Raw genomic sequence first — 15745 nt, forward strand, 5'->3', positions numbered from 1 at the left:
CTGCTTCTTCTTCTTCTTCTTCTTCTATTTGATGCGGTCCACCACAGAGCTCTGAGCTCCAGCTGGATGGTCGGCCTCGTCCTTCTGTGGATCCACACATTCATAAAGCTGGTCTCACCTTCAGAGCTCCGTCTTTCAGTAAAGAACCGGAAGTTATTCCTTTAATCTGAGTTGGGAAAAGGCCTTTAAGCCTGCTCCCTCTGTTGGAATCAGCACATTAAACAGCTTTAAACTGATTTTAAACCGGCTGGAGGCTGATATGTGATTAAAAAGGCTTAATTTATGTTGTTCTTCTTGTATGTGGATCAGGTTTGGTGTGGAATGTGTGTGTGTTGTTGGGCAGGACGCTCTTAGAAAAGACATTTTTAATCTTTAAAGAGTTTTTATTCCCGGTTAAATGAAGGTTTGAATGAATTTAGATGCATTTTAGACTTCCGTTCACGTTGTTAACACGATATTTTCCTAAATTAAAGACTAAACTCATCCTAACGAACAGAAAGACATGAATCAGGTGATCTTCTCTGCAGTCTGACACAAACCCTTAACTGTGTCCTGGCAGGTGTGTAAGCCCCGCCCACCCAGCTGTGACCACAAACTCACAACAACATCCCAGTTTGACTTCACACCGATTCTGTATTTACTTTTATACACAATAAATTAAATATCAGCTTGATCTCATTGGACGTGAGGCACCACAGACGGCTGCAGAGGTCGCATGATTTATTCTGCTAACATGGCCGCCCAGAGGACGCCGTCCAGGAGGGTCTCTACTGGTCTGCAGTGGGCGGAGCCTCCGGCTCCTCGCGGCTCGGCCCGGACATCTGCATGAAGAGCTCCCGCAGCTCTGTGATGTCATCATCCAGGGCGGGGAGGGGCGGGATCGTTCGCTGCTCGCGCTCCTGGATGAAATCCCACAGACGCACGCTGTTCATGAACTGAGGACAGAAAACACAAATCAGGGACAGAAACTACGGATCCCAGCAGCACCCGGGGGATGTTAGCGGCAGGCTCTGACCCGGACGTTGCCCTCGGAACTCAGCTGCTTCCGTGGTCGGTCGGGTTCTGCTCGGGTTCCGTCCGGGAAGGCGTGAAGATATAAACACTTTCCTCCAAATGGACACGAGCCGCGACCCTGATCGAAGTACTTACAGGCCTTCTTACTGCAGAGAGAAGGAAGCAAACAGTTTGATCCAGGTCCGCCTGCAGCTGCGTGCTCATTGGCTGAAAACTGGCGGGAAGCTCACCTGACACCTGACTTGAAGAGCTCTATCAGTTGGTCCTTATCGTCCTGGTCCTCCACCCAGTAAACCGAGGGAATGACGAACTCTGAGATGACCCGACACTGCGGACACGATCTGACACAGAGAGAGACCGCCATTAGACCGCCATCAGACCGCCATCAGACCTTACAGACCGCCATTAGACCGCCATCAGACCCCCATCAGACCGCCATCAGACCCCCATCAGACCGCCATTAGACCACCATCAGACCGCTATTAGACCGCCATCAGACCGCCATTAGACCTTACAGACCGCCATCAGACCGCCATCAGACCGCCATTAGACCACCATCAGACCTTACAGACCTCCATTAGACCGCCATTAGACCGCCATCAGACCGCCATTAGACCGCCATCAGACCGCCATCAGACCCCCATCAGACCTTACAGACCGCCATTAGACCGCCATTAGACCGCCATCAGACCGCCATCAGACCGCCATCAGACCCCCATCAGACCCCCATCAGACCTTACAGACCGCCATTAGACCGCCATTAGACCACCATCAGACCTTACAGACCGCCATTAGACCTTACAGACCGCCATTAGACCCCCATCAGACCGCCATTAGACCGCCATTAGACCCCCATCAGACCTTACAGACCGCCATTAGACCCCCATCAGACCTCCATTAGACCGCCATTAGACCGCCATTAGACCCCCATTAGACCACCATCAGACCTCCATTAGACCTTACAGACCGCCATTAGACCGCCATTAGACCCCCATTAGACCACCATCAGACCGCCATTAGACCGCCATTAGACCCCCATTAGACCACCATCAGACCGCCATTAGACCGCCATTAGACCACCATCAGACCCCCATCAGACCCCCATTAGACCACCATCAGACCCCCATTAGACCACCATCAGACCGCCATTAGACCTTACAGACCGCCATCAGACCTTACAGACCGCCATCAGACCTTACAGACCTCCATCAGACCTTACAGACCGTCATTAGACCCCCATCAGACCTCCATTAAACCCCCATCAGACCTTACAGACCTCCATTAGACCCCCATCAGACCTCACAGACCCTCATGAGACCTCCATCAGCCCCCCACCAGACCTTACAGAGCCCCATCAGACCTTATAGACCTCCATTAGACCCCCATCAGACCTCACAGACCCTCATGAGACCTCCATCAGCCCCCCACCAGACCTTACAGAGCCCCATCAGACCTTATAGACCTCCATTAGACCCCCATCAGACTTTCCAGACCTCCATTAGACCCCCATCAGACCTTACAGACCCCCATTAGACCTCCATTAGACCCCCATCAGACCTCCATCAGACCTTATAGACCTCCATCAGACCCCCATCAGACCTTACAGACCTCCATTAGACCCCCATCAGACCTTACAGACCTCCATTAGACCCCCATCAGACCTTACAGACCTCCATTAGACCCCCATCAGACCTTACAGACCTCCATTAGACCCCCATTAGACCTTACAGACCTCCATTAGACCCCCATCAGACCTTACAGACCTCCATTAGACCCCCATCCGACCTTACAGACCTCCATTAGACCCCCATCAGACCTCCATTAGACCCCCATCAGACCTTACAGACCCCCATCAGACCTCCATCAGACCTTACTGAGCCCCATCAGACCTTACAGACCTCCATTAGACCCCCATCAGACCTTACAGACCTCCATTAGACCCCCATCCGACCTTACAGACCTCCATTAGACCCCCATCAGACCTCCATTAGACCCCAATCAGACCTTACAGACCTCCATTAGACCCCCATCAGACCTTACAGACCTCCATTAGACCCCCATCCGACCTTACAGACCTCCATCAGACCTCCATCAGACCTTACTGAGCCCCATCAGACCTTACAGATCCCCATCAGACCCCCATCAGACCTCCATTAGACCCCCATCAGACCTTACAGACCCCCATCAGACCTCCATCAGACCTTACTGAGCCCCATCAGACCTTACAGACCCCCATTAGACCTCCATTAGACCCCCATCAGACCTCCATCAGACCTTACTGAGCCCCATCAGACCCCCATCAGACCTCAGAGATCCGGTTCTGGCTTGGTCTCTGTGGATTTGACACTCACTTGATGATCTCGTTGCTGAAGTTCCTGGTGCAGCGCCACTGTCGGATACAGGCCAGGCAGAAGATGTGGCAGCAGGAGGACAGGATGCCGAACCTGCGGTCCGAGGGGTTCTGCTTCTGCACCACCAGCTCCATGCAGATGGAGCACACCTGAACGACAACCACAGTCAGGGGGGCGTCACCGTGACAACCAGCTTAGAGACTGAGAGAACCCACCTTATCCTGGCTGAGCTGAGCTGCAAACGCCTTCTCCATGTCGGCCTCAAACGCCAGCATACACATCTACGCACACGCACACTTGTGTTAGGTGTTGCTCACAGCAGCAGGTGTGATCAGATCACATAAATCAACCAATCAGACCTTCTCGTGCGCTTTCCTCTGTTCGGGGTCGTGGGGGTGGAGCACCTGCAGCCCGCACACGTCACACAGGTCACCATGGAGATACGGGCAGCCATCCTCGTAGTAACAGTGTCCGGCTGCGGCGTACGGACACAGCAGGGGGATGTCTGGGTAAGCCCCGCCCACCGGGTGAGGCTCTACAGAGAAGGGCAGACATGTGTTTACGCTGATGACATCACACACAGCCAACAGCCAATCAAGCAAGGTTTTTAGTGCCTGACCTTGTTCCTGAGCTGAGGCGTCCAGCCCGGTTCTGATGGCGTCAACATACGTATGTGGTGCTGCTGCTGCCGCCGGGACCATCGGCCCTGGACTGTCTGGCGGGACCCTGAACGCACCGTCAGCAGCCAGAGCTGCAGGACAGAAGAGATGTTTCAGCTTCTGTAGATGAGACTCTTTCCTTTGTTTCTCTATTCGTTTTATATAAAAGGAGGAAACTGAAACATGGTCAAAAATGAGTATAAACACAGAATCTGAGTCAGAAACAGAGTTTTTTATCAGTTCTCAGCAGCTTTAAAGTGAATATCTGGTCTGAGCTCCTTTATTCTCCAACACAGCCTGAACCCTCTGAGACAAGCTTTCTGTCATTTCTTTAAGGAGTCTTCAGGAATAGTTCTCCAGGCTTCTTGAAGGACATCCCAAAGCTCTTCTTTGGATGTGGGCTGCCTTTTGTTCCGTTCTCTGTCAGATGATCCCACACTGCTTCAATAATGTTGAGGTCCGGGCTCTGGGGAGGATTCATCCCTCCATAAGACCTGTTGCCACTGATTTTCAGTCCACTTCTTGTGTCATTTGGCACAGCTCAGCCTTTTCTCCCTGTTTCCCTTCCTTAAGAACGGCTTCTTGACAGCCACCCTTCCATGGAGACCATTTCTGATGAGGCTTGGGCCAACAGTAGATGGATCAGCTGAAGGTCCAGATGCATCTCTCAGGTCCTGTCAGGTCACAGCTGGATTTTTTCCTCTTTCTTAAGGACATCACTTTCAGATCCTGTTCATCTGCTGGAGATAGTTTTTTAGGCCTGACACTTCTTCTTCTGTCCTCCACTTGTCCAGTTTCCTCAAATGTTTTAAGGACACACTGCACACCATGCTGAGATATGCCAAGTTTTCAGCTAATAGCTCTTTGGGAATCACCTTGTTGCTGCAGAAATCCTATTTTCTGTCTGTCAAACTGTGTTTTCTTTGCTGTTTTTCATAGATGAAACTAAAGAAACGGGAACAAATAATGTGTCTTTGTGACAGCTGATGTAACTGCGCAGCATTATCCAGGCGGTTTAACCCGAACAGAGTTCCCTGAACTATCCTGGTATCAGTCTATCCTAGTAGATTATCACTCAAAGACGCAGCCGTGTTTATCACCTCTGTCCCTCAGGACGAGTGTCCTCTTAGCTTCACCTCTGATGGCTCTTCCTTCACCTGCCAGGTCCTCTGAAGGTCCTCTAGACGAAGGTTTGATGTGATCATACCTGTACACACACATCACATACACCCAGGAAATTATGTCACAGCTCATAGTGATATGTTTTATTTAGGTCACCTGTCAGGTTAGAGTGTCACCTGCCAGGTCAGAGTGTCACCTTCACAGTCAGAGTGTCACCTGTCAGGTTAGAGTCTCATCTGTCAGGTTAGAGTCTCATCTGTAAGTTCAGAGTGTCACCTGTCAGGTCAGAGTGTCACCTGTCAGGTCAGAGTGTCACCTGTCAGGTCAGAGTGTCACCTTCACAGTCAGAGTGTCACCTGTCAGGTCAGAGTGTCACCTGTCAGGTCAGAGTGTCACCTTCACAGTCAGAGTGTCACCTGTCATGTCAGAGTGTCACCTGTAATGTCAGAGTGTCACCTGTCAGGTCAGAGTGTCACCTGTCATGTCAGAGTGTCACCTGTAATGTCAGAGTGTCACCTGTCAGGTCAGAGTGTCACCTGTAAGTTCAGAGTGTCACCTGTCAGGTCAGAGTGTCACCTGTCAGGTCAGAGTGTCACCTGTCAGGTTAGAGTGTCACCTGTCAGGTCAGAGTGTCACCTGTCAGGTCAGAGTGTCACCTGTCAGGTCAGAGTGTCACCTTCACAGTCAGAGTGTCACCTGTCAGGTCAGAGTGTCACCTTCACAGTCAGAGTGTCACCTGTCAGGTCAGAGTGTCACCTGTCAGGTAAGAGTGTCACCTGTAAGGTCAGAGTGTCACCTGTCAGGTCAGAGTGTCACCTGTCAGGTAAGAGTGTCACCTGTCATGTAAGAGTGTCACCTGTCAGGTAAGAGTGTCACCTGTAAGTTCAGATTGTCACCTTCACAGTCAGAGTGTCACCTGTCAGGTTAGAGTGTCACCTGTCAGGTCAGAGTGTCACTTGTCAGGTCAGAGTGTCACCTGTAAGGTCAGAGTGTCACCTTCACAGTCAGAGTGTCACCTGTAAGTTCAGAGTGTCACCTGTCAGGTCAGAGTGTCACCTGTAAGGTCAGAGTGTCACCTGTCAGGTCAGAGTGTCACCTGTAAGGTCAGAGTGTCACCTGTCAGGTCAGAGTATCACCTTCACAGTCAGAGTGTCACCTGTAAGTTCAGAGTGTCACCTGTCAGGTCAGAGTGTCACCTGTCAGGTCAGAGTATCACCTTCACAGTCAGAGTGTCACCTGTCAGGTCAGAGTGTCACCTGTCAGGTTAGAGTGTCACCTGTCCGACTGTAACCTGTCAGGTCAGAGTGTCACCTGTCAGGTCAGAATGTCACCTGCACCTGTCCGACTGTAACCTGTCAGGTCGGAGTGTCACCTGCACCTGTCCGACTGTAACCTGTCAGGTTGGAGTGTCACCTGCACCTGTCCGACTGTAACCTGTTGGGTCGGAGTGTCTCACCTGCAGCGCTCGCCGTAGGCACACGCTCCTCTCTGGTAGAACTTGCAGATGGTGGAGGGTTTACTGTTGGCGGGGTCATGAGAGAACAGACAGCGACTGCCCTCCCTGCACACTCCATGGAGGAAATACCTGAAACACAGCACAAACCTCCCTTCATCATCAGCTCTCCTCAGGTGGATAAATAAAGTTGACTTTGGTCAACCTTTTTGGTTTTAAACAGGACTGTTGTGGGCTTCCTTTAAAGGGGTCAATATGTTGTAATCATGTTTATTGATGACCAATGACAACCTGAAGTTCTTTCAAGATCGTTTTCTACCTCAGCATTACAGATTTTTCCTCTGAAATCTCTGTCTTTGAAACTTTCAGAAACACAAAAGTAGTTTTCTTCATATTGAAACCAACTTTATTAACAGGAAACCAGGTTTCATCGTCCTGCCAACAGCAGATTCTTAAAAATAACAAGTTTTTATTCTGAGTTTGTATCACGTTATAATGACAAATGAACACATTTCAGACCTCATTCATGTAAAGATCAAACAGCAGAGGACCGATCAGTGACCCCTGTGGGACTCCACATGGGGCTGATCCAGGAGCAGTTTACAAGCTCCTCTGTGTTACCTTTCAGCTTTAATCAATCACTGGCTGTGGCAGATATGAATAATCATAATTTCCAGTTGTTTTTGTATAACTTCCATCACTGCTCAGGAAGTAGTTCAACTGCCCTTTAATTCATACTAATGTCCAGTGTTTCTGTCAAATTTACAGACAGAATAATCACAAATTATTTCTCTAATATCCCAGAAAACTGACAGAGAGATGCTGCCAAGCTGTTTACCTCCATCGTTACAACCAGAAAGAACTGCTCTCTGAAGACTCTGATCACATGTAAGCTCACAGCAAACAGCAACAACAAGGTTGTTTGGCTGAGAAGGTGGTCAGCAGGTCTCTGTACACCTCAAACTTCCAGAATACCTCAGAGTCCTGCCATGTCCAGAAATACTCTGATGACTCTGTATCAGTGATGGACAAGAGGCTGAGTTCAGGGAACAGGTAGATCCCTCTGTGACATAGTATGGGAACAATCACCTCAACTTAAACACAAAAACCCCCAAAAGAGGTGAATGTGGATTTTAGGAGGACCAGCAATAAGCCAAACAGTGTCTCCATCCTGGGGGAAGAGGTGGAGGTGGTTGATGAGGGAAGATACCTGAGCGTTTACCTGGACAACAGACTGGACTGTTGCAACATTGAGGCTGAAAACAAGAAGGGACGTAACAGACTGAGCTTCTTTAGGAAGCTTTGGTTCTTCAATGTCTGCACCAATGTCTTCTATCAGTCTACTTTACAGCTTTATGTTGGGGAAGCAGCATCAGAGCCTGAAACTCAAAGATCAGCACACTGATCTGGAGCTGACTGACAATCCTCTTCACAGTACAGAGTTAAAACAACAGCGTGCCATCTGTCAGAGGCTTCTTCAGCTCTGCTGTAAACACAGAGAGGTACGGGAGGTCCTTCCTGCCAACAGCAATAACTGTTTATCATGAAAGCCGATGACGGTGAGAGGAAAATTAATGCAACATCATAATTTACTTTGGGCTAATTATTTTCAATTTAATAAACAACAACAGGGGAGTCTGAAGTGTCAAACTTCAGTAAAGTCGCAGAAAGACCAGATTTCCCAGTTACCTGCAGGTTACCATGGCAACACCACTGTCCTCAGAAGAAGAGGAGCAGCTCTTCAGTCAACACTTTCAGCCTGTTCGAACCTCAAACCTCTGACGTCATCCCAGAGCTACCTCTTCGCGTACCGAGCAATGCTGTTTCCATGGTAACGCCTGATCGATCAATCGTCGGACTTATCCGACGGCAGGGGTCCTCTCACCCGAGCCGCGACAGCCGCCTCTTTCTTGACGCAGCAGTTGAACCAGATCAGTCTGACTCGGTTGAAACTGCTAAGCTAACGGCTAAAAACATTAGCACTCGCCTAACGCGTGCGCAGTGAGCTGGGTCAGAAACGGTGCGCGAGGCAGACGGACAGCGAGGGGAGATGAGGACAGACGGAGCCGAACACTCACCTGCAGGTCACCTGTTTGGTGCTCATCTTCCTCGCAGACCTTCAGACTGAACCGCCGCTCAGAACTTGTTTCCTCGGTGTCTCCTTCTAACAGCTCCGACAAAAGAAGCGGCAGGAAGGTTCCGCAGGAAGGCTCCACAGCGCCGCCTTCTTGTTGGAGGCTGAACTGTTCACAGAGACGGGCTGAACCTGTGACTCCTGGAGCTACGACTTTGATTTCTTACGTATGGATGTGTGTGTTTAGTGTTTGTGGGTCAAACGAGTTTCAGTCTGAAATGTTTCAGTCTCTTTCATGTAAAATTTAGTTTTAGTTCAAACAGGAACTGTATTTATTTCCTGATGGGTTTCAACTCGACGTGTCTTCAGTCTTCTTCTTTACTTTAACTTGTCATTTCTTCGCATAATTCCTGCTTCTTATTAGGTCACATTGTCATCTCCTGTGGATCAGTCCTGATCCAGAGTCCTGACCCGGAGTCCTGACTTGGAGACCTGATCCTGAGTCCTGATCCAGTGTCCTGACTCGGACACCTGACCCGGACTCCTGACCCAGACATCTGACCCGGAGTCCTGATCCAGCCCTGATTTCTTTCTGTTTCCAGCCAACATTATTGAAGCAGTGTGGGATCATCTGACAGAGAACGGAACAAAAGGCAGCCCACATCCAAAGAAGAGCTTTGGGATGTCCTTCAAGAAGCCTGGAGAACTATTCCTGAAGACTCCTTAAAGAAATGACAGAAAGCTCGTCTCAGAGGGTTCAGGCTGTGTTGGAGAATAAAGGAGCTCAGACCAGATATTCACTTTAAAGCTGCTTTGATGGAAATATAGAATATAAGGGGAAAATGGAGAGTTTGTACAACTGTGTTTGAACATGTTTGAATAAGTCGCTGCAACTATTATCTGTTTTCCTAGATTTTTATAAAGAAATGGGGTCCAGGCTTTGGCACAGTTCTGTACTGTCATGTTTTTGTGTGGCAACATTTCACTGGAAATTACAAAAATTAACGTCATGATGGTGCGATAAGAGAAGACTCCAGAGTTAGTGGCAAAAAATGTATGCTGTGGAAACCGTGGACTCCATCCATTAACTTTAGATATAAGTTAAAGTCCTTCAGCAGCAGCTAACATGCAAAATTATAACTCTCTGTCACCCACTGACAGGGACACTTGATTTCAGAGATTATTCCCACAGGCTAGAAGATTATTTGAATAAAAATAAACAAAGAGACAAAAACAAAACAGGAGCATATGATAATTAATAATAATAAAATGAAAGAAAAAAGGAACCCCCACTGACTGTCTCACCAGCCTTCCTACGAGTCATTTGAAGTGAAATAAAACTGGACAGCTTCAGTTTCTGTTGGCACCTGAACGCAGCATTGGAGAACGCCTTTTTGCCAAGTTCAGTACGGACTGAGGGGAAATGTGATGAAATCCAGGGACCGGAGGCTATGATCAGACTGTTTCCGTGTAAAGTCTGTGGACAAATAGGAGGGGATTAGTCCAGTGAAACGTAACTAAATCTAAACGGACAAACTTCCTCTGCAGATCGTGTTTATTACTTGAAAACAGAATATTTCAAAAGTAAATAGACAGACGTACCGATAGCCAATTGGGCCACAATTTGTCTCCTTTTCCACAGTATCTGATTTATTTAAAACGCCACCAGGTGTCTATCTAACGCCTTCAGCCACGGCAGCCGACAGGTGGTGATACACGTCTTTACTACTGAAATGTTCTGTTTGGATGTCAAAAACAGGAAGTTTGTTGTTTTATTGAAAGCAGCTGAACACAGACACGACCTCAACAGCGCCGGGTCCAACTGGACCTCCTCTGGGTTCTGCTCAGAGGTCAGTCAGCCTGTTTTCAGACCAGTCTGGTTCCGGTGGTCAGCAGGACTGTCACAGCTGGATCATGTGACACCTGGCAGTCAGAACCTTACCTGTCAATGCGTCTCATATTAAAGGTGGCGCTCAGACGGACACACCTGAGCTGACCGATCGCATCTCAGTCTGACAGGTGAGACGACCTGCGGCCGTCTGCTCAGCCAGTCACAGCGCAGCTGGCCTTTCCTGTGGGAGGGACTCAGGTGTTCACAGAGTTACCTGCAGGTGTTCTGCACATGCTCAGAAACACAATGGCACTCACTTCCTCAACCAGCTCAGCAGGTTGGAGGTGGTTGCCCGGACAACGCTGCCCACACAGTCCAAAGGTCACCTGAAGCAGCCATAGGTGAGTCGATCACATGACCCTCTGTCTGACAGGGTGACACCTGATAGGCCAGAGCCGGCGGCGATGCTGTCACCTGATAGGCTGTGACCAGGCAACCGGGAGAGGAGGAGGAAGAAAAGAAGAGAAACAGACGACGGACAAAAGGAGGAAGAAAAGAAGTGAAACAGACAGAAGAAGAAGAGTGGAGGCGATGGAGCAGAGCGTGATCCGTCTGAGTCACTGTCAGAAGGAGATCTTCTGCCTCTGGGTCCCAGAGGAGTGTCCGAGCTGTGGGGAGCAGCTGGGGGGGAGCAGGCTGCAGGAGGCACCGGTCAGCCTGCCCTCCCCCCTCACCAACGGGCACAAGAGCTCCTGCTGCCTGCTGGTCGCACCTGCACACGACAACCTGGACAGGTGAGGCCACGCAGGTGCACACACACCATCAGAATCTGTCCCCAGGACCGAGTGTCAGCAGAACCAGTCCAGAGTGGGTCCCACCCGGCCTAACTGCGTCTTGTCTGCTCCACAGGGACTTTGATGGAACGTCGGACCTCCACACCGGCATCTCCAGCACTGCAGGTAAGACCCACCTGAGTACCACATCACAGGTTCTGACTGGACCCGTCTGCTTCTGTAAGACCTTTAAAGGGGATTTCTGTAGGAAAATGTTCAGAAATCCAACTCCAGATATCAACAGAACTGAAAGAAACACCAACGGTACCACTGGGTGGGACAAAGTCAGTGTGGTGTCAATCCTGGAGCAGCAGAAGAAGACAAAGCAGTCGTAAACGGTGCTGCTAAAGGAGCACAGAACCTCCTGTTTAGACCCTCCTGCAGAGAAACTGCATTCAGACACAAAATGACAGAAGAAGAACCGTGTGCTGCTCATTTCAAGCAGGAGAGAAACCCGTAGCAGAACCTTTCTGACCCATCAATAAAAAGCTTTTTAAGCTGCTGTGGATTAAACTTTTCTCAGGTGTCAGCTTGACCTGTTCGTTAACGAGGCGCTGATCCACCTCTGTTTGAATGACCAATGAGACGGGTTCACCACTGATAAAGTCAGAACCCAAACGGGCCACAGTGCCGGTGAGTTTGCTGACCTGTTCAGGTAACTATGTTACTGAATCTGGCCCGGACAGCATCAGCATGGAGTTCAGAATTAAAGGAGAGAATTGACCCCTTAAGCGCCCAAAACTGTGTCACAGAGTGAGAGAGAGTGTAGAACAGAGCTGTAAACGGGGCTGAGCAGGAGCTGCTGTACTGTGTCTCTCTGGTAATTTGACCAAACAAGCGGCAAACATTCACATTCCCTATCTCTCGCTCCATCAAAGGTTGCTGGAAACTTGGGTGTCATGATTGATGACCAACTAACCTTCAAAGATCCCGTTACCTCGGCTGCTCCTTCGTGCCGCTTTGCATTACTAAACATAAGAAAGATCAGACCATACCTGACCCAACATGCCCCCCAGCTCCTGCTGCAGGCCATGGTCATCTCCCACCTTAACTACTGCAACGCTCTCCTAACTGGTCTCCTAACTGGTTTCCTAACTGGTTTCCTAACTGGTTTCCTAACTGGTCTCCTAACTGGTTTCCTAACTGGTCTCCTAACTTGTCTCCTAACTGGTTTCCTAACTGGTCTCCAGCCTGTGAAACCTCTGCAGATGGTCCAGAACGCAGCGGTGCGTCTGGTCTTGGATCAGCCTAAAAGAACACGTCCCCCCTCTGTTCATTGAGCTCCTCTGGCTGCCCTTAGCATCAGATCCAAGTCCCTGATGTTAGCTACAAAGAGCTTAATGGAACGGCTCCATCTACTTGAATGCTCTTGCAAAGGCTTCTGTCCCAACTGGGTCCCTCCGTTGGTCCCAGGATTGTCGTCTAGCAGCTCCTACACCACGCCTAAGACAATCCAAACTCTGTTCATGTGTCGTCCCACGATGGTGGAATGACCTACCGAGCGCTACCAGAACAGGGTCGTCCCTGTCTATCTTCAAGAAGCTCCTGAAAACCCAGCTCTTCAGAGAGCATCTCCTATCCCAGCACTTACCTTGTACTTCCCTCCCCCCTCTATCTCTGCACTTTATCTTTCTGCACTTCCTTCTATGCCTGCACCCTATCTCTACTCTGTCCCCTCTGACAGAGTCGGACTCCTGGGTTCCTTCTATGGAGTTTATTGTTAGCTTTTTATAAAGCTGTTATATCTTCATTTGTAAGTCGCTTTGGATAGAAGCGTCTGATAAATACAGAAACATAAAGACATCAGGAAAAAGGCCAGAACGTGTCTCCTTGTAAGAGGAAAAAAGAAAAGAAAACCATGTTGAAATGTTTTCAAAATCCAACCTTCACTACAAGTGGTGGAATCTATCACGCAGTGATGTCATCAGTGATGTCACTACGTGCAAATTAGGTGATTAAATTTACCACCTTCATGATCTTTGGATCACACTCAGTGTTTTTCCCATTTACAGTTTCCCTTTATCTCTGACCATTTTCAAGCTGCAGCCTTTTCCTTCAGAAAAACCTCAGAGCTGAAAGGATTAAACGCCTCAGAACCACGACTAAGCCTGCAGTCGCAGAGCGAAGAGTTCGTGTTGGGCTGCAGGGAACTAAAATAGCTCTAATGTCAGATGGAGCAAAGCCTTTCAGAGCTGTACATCTGGTCAGGAGCAGTTCACAGGGAGCTGATGTAAGGAGGCCAGAACTGAAGAAAAGTGATCCCTCCTGAGGGAACCGGTCAGAACGCTGCCTGAAGCTTTTTGGATCAACTGAAACATTTTCAGAGGATTTATTTGGACACCAAACTAAAATGAGATAAATGCATGGAGCTGTTTATCAGCATCATTCTGTGAATGGATGCTTCTGTTGTTGGTAACATTATGTAAATAAAAGGAAACCGTTCGGATATTTATTCAATATGTGAGTTAAAGACAAATCCAGTAGAACCGGAGGACAAAGTACCATTTGAGTAACTTTACGGTTTGAAAGTGAATCTTTGAGGTTGATCTGACGGATTTCTGCTTGTGTTTGTGTCCTCCACACTTAGAGTCAGTTCTGGTGTTCCACAGGGTTCTGGACTTGGACCAGTTCTGTTCTTCCTTTGCATGCTTCCTCAGAGTAATATCTTCAGGAAACAGCTTTGCTTTTTTTAAATGTTGTGTTGCTCTGTAAAGCTCTTTGGGTCACAGGATCACCATGGAAACGTATGCCACGTTCCTGATGACAGAGGACGCATGTTCAGAGAGAACCGAATGGGTCCCAGTCCGGAACCCTTTACAACATTTACATGTAGAAGCTGAAATCTGTCGGGTTAAAGTTAAAGAGCAGGACCCTCATCATCACCTGGCAGGTTGGATGTTAAAAAAGAAAGGAAACATCACCTGTTCAGGTGAAACTTTTAAAGGTTTGTTAGAGCTGCTGTTTGTGATCAATAAAACATGTGATTGATCTGATAATCACCTCACAGGGAGACAGTTCAGTCATGTGATGTTTCACCATGTAGACTTCAGACTCCGCAGTTTGTTTCTGATCAGCACACCTGTGTACAGGTGTGGTGTACAACTACACCCGGGACGGCGTGCGCAGAGATCAGAGCGGCTGGGAGCGCTGCGTCAGCATCCCTCTGGTCCGACCCGACATGTTCCACCTGCTGGCTCAGTGGGATCAGTACCTGGAGCGCTTCTCTAACGGACCCACGTGGGACCCGGCCTGGCACAGGTAACTCCCACCCGCCTCACCTGTGTCACCTGTGTCACCTGACAGCCCGTCCAACCACCGCCTGTCTGTCTGTATCTCAGCTTCCACGAGGACGACCACAACTGCTTCAGCTTCTGCCTGCACTTCCTGAACGGCGTGCTGGCAGCGGAGGGCCGCGCCCCGCTGAGCAGGGACGACTTCACCCGCTGCTTCATCCTGCCGAAGATGAGGAGGGTGTCCAAGTACACCCGGCTGTACCGGCACATCCAGAGACACCAGTATTACCTGGTGGAGAGACCGCAGGACGCACACGCCACCGATTGACCAGTCCGTTACCATGGAAACTGATCTAACGCACCTGATTTTTTACAGATAGTATTATATTTCACAATGTGTCTGTTATCTGCAGCCTTTTCTGAACTCTTTAACTCGAGCAGCATGAAAACATTTTCCATGATGTGAATCTGCTCTGAAGACTTTTCCAATAACCTATTAAAAAGTTTAAACTATTTTAAATAAATATAGGGTTATTTTCCAGAATGTGGCACCGTTTAGACGGGCAGAACCCACCATCCTGTGACTGATACGTTCATATCCCGAATGAAGACGTTTCAGAGAGATTATATTTCCCGTCAGAGGAGACTGAAACACACCGGAACTGATTATAAGAGGTTTGGTGGTCTTCTTCTGCTTCTATTTCTTCTCTAAAAGATCTTCCCTGAGACTCTGACCAACAGGCTGCGCGACATCATGGACCGGCTCATCCACCGGGACCGGACCTGAGTGCTATGATCAGGGTTCTGTTCAGAGTGTGGGGAAAATAATGGAGGTCAGCTGTTAGAGTTGGGACATGAATAAGAGAAGGATGTGCTTTGTGTGGCGTGTTGAACGCCATCTCCATCGAACCGATGATGTTCAGATTACAGTCCTCCATTAAAGGTGTGTTTTTACCTGGATGCAAACGCAGCTTTCTAACCTCAGCCTACGCGGATGATGTCATCAGAATGATTAAAACTAAGAGGAAATCAGTTCTTTACAGGCAGTAACTGAACTTTTAAGTGTTGCATCATCTGTTAAGGTTAACTAGTCAAAGAGTGAAGCTCTGGAAGTCAGTTTCAACTAAATAAACCTTCCAACTTTACCAGGTGGTGTAAGGTGGAAAAAAGGAGGG

General features: G+C 48.8%; 2 protein-coding genes across 3 annotated transcripts; one reads left to right on the plus strand and one right to left on the minus strand.

Moving 5' to 3' along the window:
- Positions 1-362: 362 nt before the first annotated feature.
- Positions 363-8787, minus strand: mkrn2 (makorin, ring finger protein, 2). 2 transcript variants are annotated; one of them, XR_011915161.1, is made up of 11 exons: positions 8678-8787; positions 6603-6731; positions 5125-5231; positions 3985-4116; positions 3725-3900; positions 3581-3646; positions 3366-3514; positions 1245-1355; positions 1016-1160; positions 652-935; positions 363-474 (listed from the first exon to the last, which is right to left on the minus strand). XR_011915161.1 is itself a non-coding variant. In XM_072381388.1 (10 exons), exons 1-10 carry the CDS (start codon positions 8701-8703, stop codon positions 768-770), a joined length of 1209 nt encoding a protein of 402 aa, XP_072237489.1. In that variant the 5' UTR covers positions 8704-8787; the 3' UTR covers positions 614-767. The 2 variants fall into 2 exon arrangements, 1 of the variants encoding a protein (XP_072237489.1); XM_072381388.1 differs by lacking the exon at positions 363-474 and having other exon boundaries at positions 614-935.
- Positions 8788-10795: 2008 nt separating this feature from the next.
- LOC140304059 (MKRN2 opposite strand protein-like) lies at positions 10796-15530 on the plus strand. The gene is made up of 4 exons (XM_072383068.1): positions 10796-11298; positions 11414-11463; positions 14427-14595; positions 14676-15530. The coding sequence occupies exons 1-4, from the start codon at positions 11096-11098 to the stop codon at positions 14896-14898; spliced, it is 645 nt and encodes a 214-aa protein (XP_072239169.1). The 5' UTR covers positions 10796-11095; the 3' UTR covers positions 14899-15530.
- Positions 15531-15745: the final 215 nt, after the last annotated feature.

The sequence above is a fragment of the Leuresthes tenuis genome, unplaced genomic scaffold (genome assembly GCF_036924035.1).
Source record: "Leuresthes tenuis unplaced genomic scaffold, fLeuTen1.0.hap1 SCAF_3, whole genome shotgun sequence".
Classification (NCBI taxonomy): domain Eukaryota; kingdom Metazoa; phylum Chordata; class Actinopteri; order Atheriniformes; family Atherinopsidae; genus Leuresthes; species Leuresthes tenuis.